Here is a 16,493-nt window from a genome sequence, read left to right as displayed (position 1 = left end):
ATATGGAATTTCTACAGTCAAAGGCAGAATTTTGCATCAAACAATACATCTAACTGTGCAACTAGTATGTGGCATTAATTTCAGCTGGACAGATTATATTCAGCCATTTATAACTGATACCCATAGCCTTAGAAGAGCCTCAGCACAGTTCCTAGAAATTGACTGGCATCCCATTCTATGCCTTTCTTAGAAGGTGGATACAAAATAAAACCCGGATTGTATGTGGGAGAGATAATCTGTTATGTATCAAGAGTCTTATAAAGATTAAAGATAACCAAATGAGTCAACCTAATTAATTCATTTGAATTATTTTCTTGATGCCTGGCTTTTCAATGTCTGATCATGTTCTACATATTCACAATTGCAATCTTTTTAAAATTCAATAGGAAGGATCATTGAAACATATATTAACAAAAAGAAGATAAATAGTATAGAAGATCATATTAATTATAAGAACCTGGAATAACTTAGAGTGGAAGTTAGTTATTTTACTGTGGAGCTTCATGATGCTATAAGTCACCAAACCACAAGAAAATTTTCCTTGTAGAAATTCACAGACGGTGAAAACATAGCTAAGATTATATTACTTTAGGCACAGGCTTGCATTTGTTCTGGACATGTAAAACAAACTGATGCCAATCAGTTGGGTCAGAAGTATTAGACATGCCTCCTTAGCTGCTAATGCAAATAACTTAAGTTTGCTAGAACAAAATTTTGCATTGCCTTTGAGGAATGGAATAAAACTAGTGAGGAGAGATATCAATAATTATCCATACTTTCTATCCACAAAACTAACCAGAAATCTCTTGATATGTTCTCAGAGTAATGCCATTAGTCCAGTAGGTGAAAGTATGACTTAGTCATCTGTTGAAAACAGAGCCACCATTTTCAGAAGTTGCTCCACTTATTGACATTTGCATCGTCTAGCACTGCTGCAGTCTCTGGCACTGAGAGAAATGGTCACTGGTGTCATCATTATGGTGCACTTTTCTTAACCTTCATGTGCTTTGTGCTACCTATCTCTCCATTTCCTTCACCATAGCTTTGACTCTTTTTGCATTTGCAACACTTTTATGTGATTATAATAGCGTTAAACAGATTTATAATTTATTATCTAGGAATATTTTACATGTAATATATTATTGATGCTTTTCAGGTATTTGCATTATTGCATAACAATTAGCTTTTTCAAAATGAAAAATTTTATTAAATTATAATGATTAATTTAACAACATTAAAGTCAAGATAAGATAGCTAAGCTAAGTGTTGCAATTTCAATTACAAAAATGCATGCTTATTCTTCATTTTGGAAGCCTGCCAACTAGAGAATATATTAGGCAGTGAATGAAACTAGACAAGTCATCTAATTCAGCAATTTCTAGCTGGTCAAGATATATCTTCAGGCAAATTTAACCTTTATAAGACTTATTCTTGGTCTCTGCTTCACAGAGATTACACAACTGTTTATTTTAAATGAAAATTATAGTGAAAGAAATATAATCTAAAAGTCATTGAAATTTCTGTGTCTATCAATTTCAGTTTGCATGAGGCTAAGTGAGGGGTATTAATAAGGACTTAGAAATTCTTCATCCATTTTCAAATAAAACTGTTAGTGGAGAATTGCCTTAATTTACAAACCTAAATAGATTATGTTCTTTATTGGCAAATGTCCAATTCATTAATTTTTGTTATCTTTCAATTAACTGCTTATTTTTTGTGTCAAATAGGATTTTAAAAGGTAATAACTATTTTCTTACAATAGTAAACTGTCCTATTTTAAAACTGTTGGGGAAATAAAAAGCTATATTTTAATAACTACATATAAGCAATAACTAGATACTGTATGAATGACCCCCAATCTCCTTGAATCCTGCTTGGATTTTGATAAGTATCATTTTTAGGCTCTTGGGGACTATGGGAGTTACCAGGATGACTTCCAGAAAAATAAAAGGGTAAAAACTCAGCTGTGTTTGAAAATGCAGAAATGAATACAAAATAAAAAGCATTAAGACTTAGTTACTATTAATATTCTGACATACTTTCTTCTAGTCCCACTTTTTATGTATTGATATATCACACATATGCTCTCTAAGTTACATGGATACTTTTTTTTTTTTAATTTTTTATTTTTTATAAACATATATTTTTTATAAACATATATTTTTATCCCCAGGTCTGTGAATCACCAGGTTTACACACTTCACAGCACTCACCAAATCACATACCCTCCCCAATGTCCATAATCCCACCCCCTTCTCCCCAACCCCCTCCCCCCGGCAACCCTCAGTTTGTTTTGTGAGATTAAGAGTCACTTATGGTTTGTCTCCCTCCCAATCCCATCTTGTTTCATTTATTCTTCTACCCATTTAAGCCTCCATGTCATGCTTAGCGAAATAAGTCAAGCAGAGAAAGACAACTATCATATGATCTCCCTGATATGAGGAAGTGGTGATGCAACATGGATACTTTTTTATGTTCATAAATATTCTTTGTGAATACAGTTATTAATAACTACATAGTATCTTATCACCTGGATGTATGATATTCTGTAGTTCATTTTTATTACAAATTAAGTGTTTTAAGTACTTAATTTTAATAAATAATGGTTCATGGATATCTTTGTGTATTTGTCCTAGCACATTGGTTTGAATATTTCCTTAGTATATATTTTTAGAAAAAGACTTACTGATAAAAGGTATTTGGTCACTTTTTTTTTTAATATTCTTTTTTTTTTAATATAATTTTTTATTTTTTATAAACATATATTTTTATCCCCAGGGGTACAGGTCTGTGAATCACCAGGTTTAATTATATTTGATAAATATGGCTAAATTTCTTGAAAGTTTATATCAATTTATATCAATTACTACTTGCAGTGTATGAGAGTAACTGCACCATTGTACTAATCTTATTTTAAAAATGTAGTTTATCAGCTTGCAAATTAATAACATCTCATTTGTTATTTTAATTAGTATTTAATTATTAGTGAGACTGAATCTTTTCATATGTTTACTGATTACTTTTTGGGTGACATGTATCCATAATGTCTGTACATTTTTCTTCAAAAGAATTTAGTTTTTATGATTTTAAATAATAAATTTAAATTATATGTAATTATATTACTTTAACACACCAATATTTTTCTTGCAGTTTTTTCTTTTCGAAGTTTAAAAAACTACTTAATCAAACATACCTGTCTTCTACTTCACAGTTTTTTCTTTAGTGTTGTGTTTAGAAGGGGTTTCCACATTCATTTTCACATTCAGATCATATAGATATTTAGCGGTATGTGCTTCTGTGGATTTTATGATTTCTTTTTTTTTTTTTGAACATTGAAATCTAGTTAATCTGGAATTCATTTGGAAGCAGGATAAGAGGCAATGTTCTACATTTTCTTCTCAAAAAGTTAATCTAGTTTTTATAACAACTTCTATTGCATAATTCTTGCTGAGTCTTTTCTGGAGACTTGATCATCAAAAATGTAGACTTACACTGGAAGGAAGACAACAGGGTATCTCGGGAGACAATGACCCACATTACAAACTACTGTACTCCCGGATTGAAGGTCCTAATACAGAACCTTATTGGCGTAGTTGAAATAATGTTCTTAATGGTGTTCTTAACAGCTTTAGTTGTGGTATTTTGGGGTCTATATGCAGATTAGAAAGAGCAGAAAAAGGGGACTAGGAAAAGGGCAGGAATTAGCATAATTATTATAGTTAGAAAAACTAAAAAGTAGGCAAAGTTGTATTACTCAGTGGTAGTGTTCGTAATGATTACCATGTTATTAAGAAGAAAAGATATGATGATCTTTCTTTTTTTTTTTTTAAGATTTTATTCATTCACCCGACAGAGAGAAATCACAAGCAGACGGAGAGGCAGGCAGAGAGAGAGAAAGAGGGAAGCAGGCCCCCTGTGGAGCAGAGAGCCCAATGTGGGACTCGATCCCAGGACCCTGAGATCATGACCCGAGCCGAAGGCAGCAGCTCAACCCACTGAGCCACCCAGGCGCCCTATGATGATCTTTCTAATTTGATGTGGATCAAAGCAAAGAAGGACTGAGTGATAGCTTTAACATACATTAAAATTATTTTGCTTGATATAGTCATGTAGAGTAGAAACTTTAGCAGCGCCTGCATGGCTTTGTTGGTTAGGCCTCAGTCTTTGGTTCAGGTCCTGATCCTGGGGTCCTGGGATTGAGCCCTGCCTTGGGCTCCCTATTCAGCGGGGACTCTGCTTCTCCCTCTCTCCCTGCTGTTTCTCCTTCTTATGCTCACTCTCTTTCTGTCAAATAAATTAAAACAAAAATTATTTAAAAAAAAAAAAAGAAAAAGGAACTTTAAAGAATAATTAGAAACTTAGGATATTAGGTAAAAATTCTTAAGTACATGTGAAAACAGCATTTTGCAAGTAAAATCCTTCTCTCTACAATCTAAGACCACAATAATACAAACAAATATAAAGGTCAAGGAATTGAACAAATTCCTGAGTAAGGAAGGTTTTCTCTGACTCACTTCCATTTTCATACTTAGACTGTAAATGTCAATTAGCTCAATGAAATCTTGCTGATAATGTCAGCTGTCAGTCATTATAGATGGTGATGAGTGAAGTTTGTCAGCAGGCGTGGACTACTTGAGTGATAAATGAAGTAATGGGGGCACAGAAGCCTGAACAAAACTTCTCCCTTTCTGGTAAATCCACATGGGGATTTAAAATAAGAAGAGAAAAAAATACATTAAAATATGTTTTAATGGGTGTTTATTTAACATAGTATCTATCTTAAAATATTCATCTTTTACCTTTAAATTTTGAAAGATTAATATAAATGGTTGTTGATTAATCATAATCATTTCCCAAATATATTGGTCAATGTAAACAGCATTAGCTGCTGCAAGAGGTAAGATGCAAATCCAAAGCCCTTTCACAACAAAGGTCCATTCTTAACTTGTGGATGGTATGACTCTGTGGCTTTCCTCCATTCAATGACAAAGTAATGTGGGCAGCCATCTGTCGTCTCTACCGTCCGTCATCTACATGGCTTTCCAAAGTCATTGTGGCAGGAGAAGAAAAGTGGTGAACTATGTCAGGGTGTTTAAAGGCTAGGACTGGAAATGGTTTATATCATTTCTGCTCATATCCTGTTTCAAAACCCAATCACTTTACCTCAATATAATTGCAAGGGAGGCAGGGAAATGCAGGAAGGGTGTCTCAGTCAGGTGAGTATCTCAGTCAGCTGACTCTTGATTTCAGCTGAAATCATGATCTCAGGGTCCTGGGATCAAGCCCTGCTTGGGTTCCTTGCTTAGTAGGGAGTTTGCATGTCTCTCTCTCTCCCCCTCTGCTGCTCCTCTTTCTTTCTCTCTCTCTCTCGCAAATAAATAAGATCTTAAAAAAGGGGGATAATTCATACATGTAGGACTACTTTTCTTATACACATTATTTTATTTGAAAATTTAAGGAAAAAATTACATGCTTATGGCAAAATATTTAAACAGTAAAGAAAGATATAATATTAAAAACAAATGATTCTCTTCCCTTTGTTCTGATCTCCATTTACCACATCCATTGGTGACCACTGTTAGATTTTTTCTCTCTATAAAAATGTTTTATACATACATTAGTGCTTACCATGTAGATGCTTTTTACTTCATTAAAAATGGGATTATTTTATTTATATGCTATTGTGTACATTTCTTTTTTAGTTAATCATCTATCAAAGAGCTAATTCTCTATAAATACATATAAATTTAGAGTGATAGCCAAAATATTTAACAACCATTATTTAACATGGGCACTGACCAGTCAGGATGGATGCTGGCTGTAGAATGGGAGAAAGGTCCTGGAGGCTCAGGTGTGCTAACAATTACTTTAATTAGGGCATTTTGCTGAATAAGTTGGGGGCAAGGATTAGTAACCAACGAAGGGGCTAGGGTTGGTGGAGGGAGAGGAACATGAGGATGTGCTCAGGGTTTCAGTTGTTTCCAAGTATATGGATATCTTTCAGTATTTTAACTATTAGCAAGGCCATACTGGTGCACTAAAGTTATATCAGTCCATGGAATCTATCAATAGACTGACAGTATCTGCAATTCATGATATTAATTGCATGTCTACTTCATTCCAGTAGATTTATTGCTCGTTTTTTCACCTTATTATCTTCTGTATATTTACACTCTAGCTTTTCTCAATGATGTAGTTTTTCCTTTATGTTGTTCCTTCATGAGACTGTCAGTCCTTCAATGGAAGGAATGTATTCCAGTTCTGTTTTTGATCTGGTAACTAACACAGTATCTGATACAGAATAAACATTCAAATGTTGAATCAACAATCTTGAACTTTGGGCTCAAAATTGGTCTGGGTAATTCCCTTGAATGTCAGATCAATGGAAAGCAAGGAACAAGATAGAGAAGCAGACATGAGTTGAAAGGCATAGATAGAGGGCCTGGAAGACCCTAGGAGACTTATGGAAGGAGGCCAAGTAGATAGTTCAGCTTCCTAATCAGGATGGATTCAAGGGATGTTATACTGATACATCCCTGAAATAGCAAGAGAGTTACTCATCAGGTTTTTCATCCTTTGACTATAAGCAGGAAGGGAGACTATAACATTCCTACTGGTTGGCCAGTGGAACAGGAGTTCCTTTTATTATTGATCCTGGGACAAACAGATAATCAACAGTTAACTAGATATGGGACTGGGATTCTGACAGGTGGGATCATATGAAAATCTGCCTTAATCAATATCCCAGGAGAATATTAAACCTGAAAGTTGAGTTGGATAAAATATTTTATAATCAATACAGTATGATATAATTCATAATGAATTTATTAACTGGTTGAAATTAACATGTGCCACTAATCACAGCAATAATAAAAATATCCACAGAAATAGCTAAAGATTATTAAATATTTATTAGGTGCTAAGCATGTGATTACTGCTTTTTAGAGATTATCTTACTTAGTCCCCACAGCAGCCTATTAATTAGGTGTGATTTTTGGTTGTATTTTACAGATGGGAAAATGCATCCTAAAAAATTTGTTAAAAAGCTTGATTAATTCACATGCTAGTATGTGGTAGAACCCAATCCCTAGAGAAAGCCAGAATTTTTTAATCCCTTTATTTTACATAGGGAACTTTAAATACAAACTTTAGAGCCTTACCGTGGGGAATTATTACTTAATTGGTCTGGGGTATGATCCCGTGATACTGGTATTTTTAAAAAATCTGCCTGATGGTTTCAGTGGGTAGACAGACTAAAGAACTACTGACTGATGCAAGCATATTATTGAGAGCTTAGCTATGCCCTCCAGTTATACCTTGTCAATACAGAGAAATGATAATGGCATGTAACTTAAAATAATAGTTTTAAAATTTATTTTGCTCCCTCTATTCTCTATGCACAGTCCTTACTTATGTATCTGCACTTGCCTCACCGATTCTGCCTGCCCATTTGCTTCCGTTTCCTGGAACATTTCAGTATACATGCTGGGCAATGGAAGGGGTCTTACATCTTACCTCTGCAGGTGCATTTATGTTTAGATAGGATTGCTGTTTCTAGGCCTTCACTGCCCTTATAAATCTTCCTTTAAATATCTGTTCAGGTATTTTTATATTTTCCTGTATTCTTCTCAGCTACACCAAAGAGGCTGTAGCTGAGACGGTTATATTGAGCTTAGTTGATAAGATTTCATGAAGTGTCTCATTATTTTAGTTTTTTTTTTTAAGATTTTATTTATTTATTTGAGAGAGAGATCACAGTAGGAGAGAGGAAGGGAAGAGATCACAGAGAGAGAGGAAGGGAAGCAGGCCCCCTGCTGAGCAGAGAGCCCGACGTGGGACTCGATCCCAGGACCCTGAGATCATGACCTGAGCCGAAGGCAGTGGCTTAACCCACTGAGCCACCCAGGCGCCCCTCATTATTTTAGTTTTATATAATGATTGGTTTAATAGTGCTTATACAAATTGCTGGGGATAATAAGTTTATGGTTCTAGATTTTTCCCTGCCATCAAAAAATTATGTAAGCCTGGATTCTGATTCACCTTGCTACCTTGTCTGGCATAATAGTTTACCTTCCCTCCATTTCCAACCCAGACAATATTGTTAAAATGAATTATCATCAAAATGATAGTAAAATGGACAAAAGACATAGACATACCTTTCAGAAAAGATGCAGTAAAAAAAGAAAAAAGAAACACAAAAACTTACTCAGTTAATTTAAGAAATGTCAATATTATATAGTTTTTATATGAATTAGCAACAATTTTCCCCAAGGCTTTTTACCTTTAGATATAATGTAATTTATATGTTTATTTTTTTTATTGTCCATGGTGTCCTCATGCTGGAATGCAATCTCCACAAAGAAGGGAATTTTGTCTATTTTGTTCAAAGACATAAGAGCTGAAACCAGTGCCTGTCATGAAATAGACATTCAATGATAAGTATTAGTTAAACAGTTGACTGAATGTATTGTTTTAGTTTTCGTTGATTTTTTTGTTTCAAGTTTTTATTTAAATTCTGGTTAGTTAACATATAGTATAGTAATGACTTCAGAAGCATAATTTCATGATTCGTCACTCACATACAATATGCAGTACTCATCAGCACAAGTGCCCTTCTTAACACACCCATCACTGATTTAACCCACCCTGAAAGTATTACATGTATTACACATGTGTGAATGTATGGATGGATAGCATTAACAATATGGTGGTGAATTGCACACAGTATTATATGACAGGCAGTATATAAATTCATACAAGATTTCTGAAGAGCAATCTGTGAAGAGGAATCGTGTTTTATGTTAAGTATTTTATTCAAATTATTTATTTACACTTTTAGAAATGTGCTTTAAGAATATAATCAGTGAAATGCAGATTTATAGACAGAAAAGTCTGTTCATAGCATTGATAAGCATAAGGAAAACAAATATAACAATATTGAATAAAATATGGCATTCTTTCAAAATATACTAAGTAGAATGAAAATGTAGTATACCACTATGTTAAATGAAAAATGGAGCGTGGAAAATAGAATATGGTCTCAAATTTATAAAAATTGAGGGATGTAATATTATATCAAAGTGCTAATAGTGGTTATATCTGTGTGGTGAAAATAAGGTTTCTTTTAATTTTTTTCTTTGTAGTATATGGAATGCATGATATTTCTATATGAATATGTATTACGTTGTTATCCAGAAAAATACTTCATTCATAAAAATTGGTTGTATCATTTTCTGACTCTAATATAACCTCCACAAGGGCAAAACTTCTTATCTGCTTTGTTCTTTGGTGGATTCCCCATGCCTACAATAATGTTTGGGATAAAGTAGCTCTTATAAATATTTTTTGAATAAATGAATGAGTACACAAACAAATGATATACCTCCCTCTCTAAAGGCAGTTTTAAAGTATTAAGTATAAGTGGGTTGATTACTTCCTTCTTTTGTAGAGTTAAGCAGTTAATCCATCCATTATTAAATATTAACTAAGTACCTTTTTATAGCATATTTCCTTCCACTGCTACTTTCTCATGGACTAAAAATGGTCTTTGATCTCCAGTTACAATTGCTTGGCAAATGTGGATTATTCTGTAGGTGAGATTCAAAATAATTAAATGTTTTACCTTTAGTAAGTCCTTTCAATTAGCCCTGTGTCTTCAGGTTTAAGAAGAAAACCATAATTAATCCAATAACTTATGTTATTGTTCTGTTTCCTAATGAAAGTGTTTTTGGTTCACCATTTATAGAGGACAAAGGAATATAAGAATAATCACAGATTTGCTGACATTACTGTTGGGGATGGAAACTTATTGAAAAAGGACAACTGACCAATAATATAAGACAATACCATGTTGTACTTCATTGTAATTTAATAGGGGCTGTTTTTAAATAATTTTTCCATGTAGCATGCAGTTTAGACTTATGCAAATAAATATGTGCCTTATTTAACATTTTATCTTTTTTGCATGCTTTCTCAAAACTTAAATAGGAAATGAAGGACTTAAGGTAACTCCTGAGGGAATATAATAGTAATATTTATGTTGTAATTTAGTATTAAAGAATATGGTATTAATGTGTGCAGTGATAGGCTATTTTATATATAGCTCTTGCTTTTTCTTTTTCCTCTAGGATTCAGAATTTCCCACAGATATGCAACAAAATCCAAACCTGTATTTATGTAAAGAAAACATTGGTCCAGCAAAATTTGACTACAAGCTGAATAACATTTTTAGACTTCATGAACTTCCAGTGAGCTGGTAGGATTATTTACCTTTCTGATTCTTTTATTAATGCCTTTGAGATTCTATTGTCATGTCTAAATTGTGTTGCTCTTATAGCCATTCATGATCAGAGTGGTTTGCTCTTAGCCTGCTTCCAAATTGCTACTCATAACAACAAAAGAATCTGCTTATAGCTGTGTCAAGAATCTTTAAACTAATTGGTTTAGGCACTTGGTGGCAGTACAGACCAAGTGCACTATTGTGTGTATTTATTGTAGAGGTTGTAGTTTAGGCTTAGAATAAAGCACAGATGGTTTCCAGAGAGGTTTGTAGGATTTCTTTTAAAGATGGGATCTCAGCAACTATGCATTTCATTTGATTATTTTACCAATATATGTTTTTTCCTCATTAACAAGTAATTTATTTTGGATTTTTTTGAAGACTGTAGTTTCGTGAACTATAATCACATCAGTATAAAGACAAAACTTATTACTTGGTATTTATTAAAATGCATTATTTTATAAATCTGCATATTTATATTCATAGGAAACTTATTTTAAGTCATAAAATTTTTACTAGTATTCAGTTTTCAAGAAAAATATTAATATAGACAAATCCATACATATATTCTATCATATAGTTCTGTGGTATATTAAAATTTTAGGAAGTAGCTTTTATATATGATCATGGATATATCATTTTGATTATGGTTTAGGCAGTAATATTATTTTCTTACCTTTGTTCATATATTCCCAACTTTATGCCATCGATCTTCAAGAAATTTTAGGTTTATGAATAATACGTGGCAAACATAATGTAATTGCTCCTATTATATTTAACGAGGACAAATGTCTCAGAATAAAATGCTGACCAACTCTAATAACTTACATACATTAATCTGTGCTGAGTATTTTTTTTTTCTTTTTTTTTCTTTTGCAAACTTTTCTCTGCTCCCAATGACTGGGTGTGTTACTTATTTTCTAAATCCTATGTGTTTAATTATTTCCATGTAGCAGGAATATTTATTGTCTGTGTTATCTTACTTAAGAGCACAGCAGATGTGATTCTATCTGCCCTGATCAAAATCAGTAAGTTAATGAATTGAAAGGGTCTATTAGTAAAGGAAGTCATAAAAATGACACATTCATATCTTAAGTATTCTACTTGGACTTAAAACAGTGCATTTGCATTCCCATGCCAGTCTTTTGATGTAAAGTCATGGCTTTTTCTTTGATTAAGTGACTATTGATTGGAATGCTACACCATATTTCTTGCATAAGCTATACCAATAATGTATCATTTACATTTTCAGTTTCAATTTTGTGATTTCCTTGATCTGTATCAAGAACTTGAGACACTCAAAGATGGTCCTCTCACCTTTCTGTAGCATGCCTTTAATTTTCACGGACAGCAGTTCTTCTTATCACACTATTTCATCACCTTGATCTTTAATTACATTACAATAGCAAACATGACTGACTTATAAGGAGGGTTAATGACACACTCCTTGGAACTCTCTGTCATCAACGATCTTAGCTGGTGGGAGTAGCCTGTGCTGGTCTACTTGGGCATGGTCTGAGAGCTCTGAATAGGTAAGTGCGATGTGCACAACTCTTGTGTTTTATAGAGAAAATAAGAAATGTTGGTCAATCTAACCATTAACTGGAGGTTAAGGGAAAAACTTCTATTAAATGAAAATGAAGAGACGAGAAGGAGTGAAATATTTAACTTTTAGTAAAAGACAAAATCTGAATTTCAGCTTTATTTCCAGCCTTTGGAAAGACAGCTTCCCTGGTAACTACTACTGCAACCCAGGAAATAATTTCTCTGCCACAGTCTTCACTAGTTAGCCCATTAGGAGAGAAGACTAACATTATAAGCTAGGCAGTAAAGAAGAGAAAAATCAATCACTAGTAGAAAGAATAATCACCAGTCTTCTAGAGTAACATACCTCAAAAGAAGATTAAGCTGTGACTTTGGGACAACTCATTTACCTGAGCCTTTTCATTTTTTTTTTTTTTTTTAATCTGTGCCTTTTCTTGCCTGCCTTCATTTTCAGTTTGTCTCAGTTGCTGCTTCCTTATACCACCATTTCTTCATTGTCACATACTTGCTTCTATTCCCACCATTTTATTCTTCTATCTTTATACTGTCATTCTAGACTACCAACCATTAACTAGCCATAATATAAAATTCAGTTATAAACTTTTAGTGTTGCTCAAATAATTTCATATTTTCTATTACTTTCAAAACCAAACCACTCATGCCCTACCCCCACGTACACGCAAAAGCTTTAGTACTGTATGGTTCTGTAATAAAATGTTTATTGTCTCCTTGATATATTTCTTTAAGGAGTAAAGAAAAAGCTTTTGTTTTACAAGTAACTATTTATCTGTTTTTGTCAGTTACCATCAACAGAAATCAAATTCTTCCTCTGTGGTATATAGATTTCTTAATCAAAATAACAATGATGATGATGATGATGATAATAAGGGTATCATAATAACAATAAGCATCTATAATTGTTAGAATTCAGCTGATTTATACATGCTATCTTTAACTTTACATTTCTTTAAGGCATTTATTATTTTCCCAATTCTCTTTCTTTCTCTCTTTCTCTCTCTCTCTCTCACACACACACACACACACACACAAGCCTTAGAGATTTTGAGAGTCATGGAGAAAGAATTTGTATCAGGTCTGGTTACTCAAAAGCAAACTCCTAAATAGTAAAGAAATTATTTTAAAGAAAAATACTGAGGAAACTGAGGAAATAGTATCTATTTTTACAATCAGGCATACAAGTTCGCCAGTAACATACAACTAAATTAGATATGAATTTGGCCAGTATCCTTTTTCTCCCTTGATAATTGCTTTAAACTTAAATATTAAAATAATTAATTAGATTGTATTTATATGCAGATTAATTATATGTTCTTTCCTTGGAAAACCAGATTTTTAAAAATGTATTTTTACTGTTTTTCTAACAAGGTCAAAATAAAATAAATGCATATTAAATTCCAGATAATTAAATTTTTTTAATGTCTTACCTAATTTGCATTTCTATAGAGTGCAATTCCACAGGTTGAAGAACCAGAAGGATTTTTTTTTTTAATTTTTTATTTTTTATAAACATATATTTTTATCCCCAGGGGTACAGGTCTGTGAATCACCAGGTTTACACACTTCACAGCACTCACCAAAGCACATACCCTCCCCAATGTCCATAATCCCACCCCCTTCTCCCAAACCCCCTCCCCCCAGCAACCCTCAGTTTGTTTTGTGAGATTAAGAGTCACTTATGGTTTGTCTCCCTCCCAATCCCATCTTGTTTCATTTATTCTTCTCGTACCCACTTAAGCCCCCATGTTGCATCACCACTTCCTCATACCAGGGAGATCATATGATAGTTGTCTTTCTCTGCTTGACTTATTTCGCTAAGCATGATACGCTCTAGTTCCATCCATGTTGTCGCAAATGGCAAGATTTCATTTCTTTTGATGGCTGCAGAGTATTCCATTGTGTATATATACCACATCTTCTTGATCCATTCATCTGTTGATGGACATCTAGGTTCTTTCCATAGTTTGGCTATTGTGGACATTGCTGCTATAAACATTCGGGTGCACGTGCCCCTTTGGATCACTACGTTTGTATCTTTAGGGTAAATACCCAATAGTGCAATTGCTGGGTCATAGGGCAGTTCTATTTTCAACATTTTGAGGAACCTCCATGCTGTTTTCCAGAGTGGCTGCACCAGCTTGCATTCCCACCAACAGTGTAGGAGGGTTCCCCTTTCTCCACATCCTCACCAGCATCTGTCATTTCCTGACTTGTTGATTTTAGCCATTCTGACTGGTGTGAGGTGATATCGCATTGTGGTTTTGATTTGTATTTCCCTGATGCCGAGTGATATGGAGCACTTTTTCATGTGTCTGTTGGCCATCTGGATGTCTTCTTTGCAGAAATGTCTGTTCATGTCCTCTGCCCATTTCTTGATTGGATTATTTGTTCTTTGGGTGTTGAGTTTGCTAAGTTCTTTATAGATTCTGGACACTAGTCCTTTATCTGATATGTCGTTTGCAAATATCTTCTCCCATTCTGTCAGTTGTCTTTTGATTTTGTTAACTGTTTCCTTTGCTGTACAAAAGCTTTTGATCTTGATGAAATCCCAATAGTTCATTTTTGCCCTTGCTTCCCTTGCCTTTGGCGTTGTTCCTAGGAAGATGTTGCTGCGGCTGAGGTCGAAGAGGTTGCTGCCTGTGTTCTCATCAAGAATTTTGATGGATTCCTTTCGCACATTGAGGTCCTTCATCCATTTTGAGTCTATTTTTGTGTGTGGTGTAAGGAAATGGTCCAATTTCATTTTTCTGCATGTGGCTGTCCAATTTTCCCAGCACCATTTATTGAAGAGGCTGTCTTTTTTCCATTGGACATTCTTTCCTGCTTTGTCGAAGATTAGTTGACCATAGAGTTGAGGGTCTATTTCTGGGCTCTCTATTCTGTTCCATTGATCTATGGGTCTGTTTTTGTGCCAGTACCATGCTGTCTTGATGATGAAACTCTTCAAAGTGTAGGGATAGAGGGCACATACCTCAATATCATCAAAGCCATCTATGAAAAACCCACCGCAAATATCATTCTCAATGGAGAAAAACTGAAAGCTTTTCCGCTAAGGTCAGGAACACGGCAGGGATGTCCATTATCACCACTGCTATTCAACATAGTACTAGAGGTCCTAGCCTCAGCAATCAGACAACAAAAGGAAATTAAAGGCATCCAAATTGGCAAAGAAGAAGTCAAATTATCACTCTACGCAGATGATATGATCCTATATGTGGAAAACCCAAAAGACTCCACTCCAAAACTGCTAGAACTTATACAGGAATTCAGTAAAGTGTCAGGATATAAAATCAATGCACAGAAATCAGTTGCATTTCTCTACACCAACAGCAAGACAGAAGAAACGGAAATTAAGGAGTCAATCCCATTTACAATTGCACCCGAAACCATAAGATACCTAGGAATAAACTTAACCAAAGAGACACAGTATCTATACTCAGAAAACTATAAAGTACTCATGAAAGAAATTGAGGAAGACACAAAGAAATGGAAAAATGTTCCATGCTCCTGGATTGGAAGAATAAATATTGTGAAAATGTCTATGCTACCTAAAGTAATCTATACATTTAATGCAATTCCTATCAAAGTACCATCCATCTTTTTCAAAGAAATGGAACAAATAATTCTAAAATTTATATGGAACCAGAAAAGACCTCGAATAGCCAAAGGGATATTGAAAAAGAAAGCCAACGTTGGTGGCATCACAATTCCGGACTTCAGAAGGATTTTAAATCAGATTAGTTAAGAGAGTTTTTAAGTTCTGATTTAGGTAGATGTCTTTTTCCTACTTTCAAAGGATGCTTCCTTTCAGCATAGAAAATGGCCTTCAGTACCTTCCATCGGTTAAAAACACTTTTTTTCTTTTAGCCAGACAAGCCTCCATCACACCTATGCTGTTTCCTCAGAAGCTGCTCTGCTCATTTCCACCAAAAACGTTGGCAGCAGTGATGAAGGAACTAACATCCTCGACTTGTTCTTTCTGTTCTTTCCTCCAGTAGAGTTTCTGGAGTTTCCTTTCTTTCCTCGGCCCTGAAACTACTTTTGTCAGTCATTTGCTCTTTCCGTGCCCACCACGAGTGCCACTTAACTTTCTTTTCTTTACCTCTCAGGTTCAGTCAAATCAACCTACCACACCTGCTTTTCTTCTCCTGACCCCATTATTTGTATGGTCCTGCTGACTCCCAAGCTGGCCTGCTCAGCATCTTCAGGGGGCTCTTCCTCTTCTGCCAGACTTCTGATTGATGGATTCAGCCTCCCTCCTCTCCTTCCTGGCTCACCCCTGCAGCTGCTGCTTCTCGCTGCTGCACTTCCCCAGGTGGCTTCTCCCATACTCAGGCTATAAATACTTCCCCATATGGTGATCATCCTCAGGGTGATATCTCTACTATTGACTTCTCCCCTGAACTTGGGCATCTAATAAATCTCTCCAAATTTTCATGCCCAGAAAGAATTCTCTCTCTCTCTCTCTCTCTCTCTTTTTTTTTTCCCCTACCAGAAAACCTGGTCTTCTAATCTTCTCATTTTCGTAAAAGCAAAATGTGAACTTCTGTGAATTTACTCAAGCTAAAGTCCTAGGAGTCCTGGGATTGCTCATTCTCCCACAAGGCATTTGCCACCATTAAATCTACCAGTAAGTCTGATGGGCCCTTCC

The 16,493-nt window shown here is 34.6% G+C and overlaps 1 protein-coding gene across 1 annotated transcript in view; it reads left to right on the top strand.

The window, feature by feature from the left end:
* Positions 1 to 16,493, top strand: part of SPAG16 (sperm associated antigen 16) — a 1,020,752-nt gene that overhangs the window by 135,198 nt on the left and 869,061 nt on the right. Inside the window, exon 10 of the mRNA XM_059168131.1 lies at positions 10,128 to 10,255. Coding sequence (XP_059024114.1) covers positions 10,128 to 10,255 — 128 coding nt within the window. The remainder of the gene's footprint in view (positions 1 to 10,127; positions 10,256 to 16,493) is intronic.

This window comes from Mustela lutreola, chromosome 3, assembly GCF_030435805.1.
Source record: "Mustela lutreola isolate mMusLut2 chromosome 3, mMusLut2.pri, whole genome shotgun sequence".
NCBI lineage: Eukaryota > Metazoa > Chordata > Mammalia > Carnivora > Mustelidae > Mustela > Mustela lutreola.
Note: the sequence above shows the minus strand (reverse complement) of the source record. Positions and strands in the feature narration are given on the sequence as shown.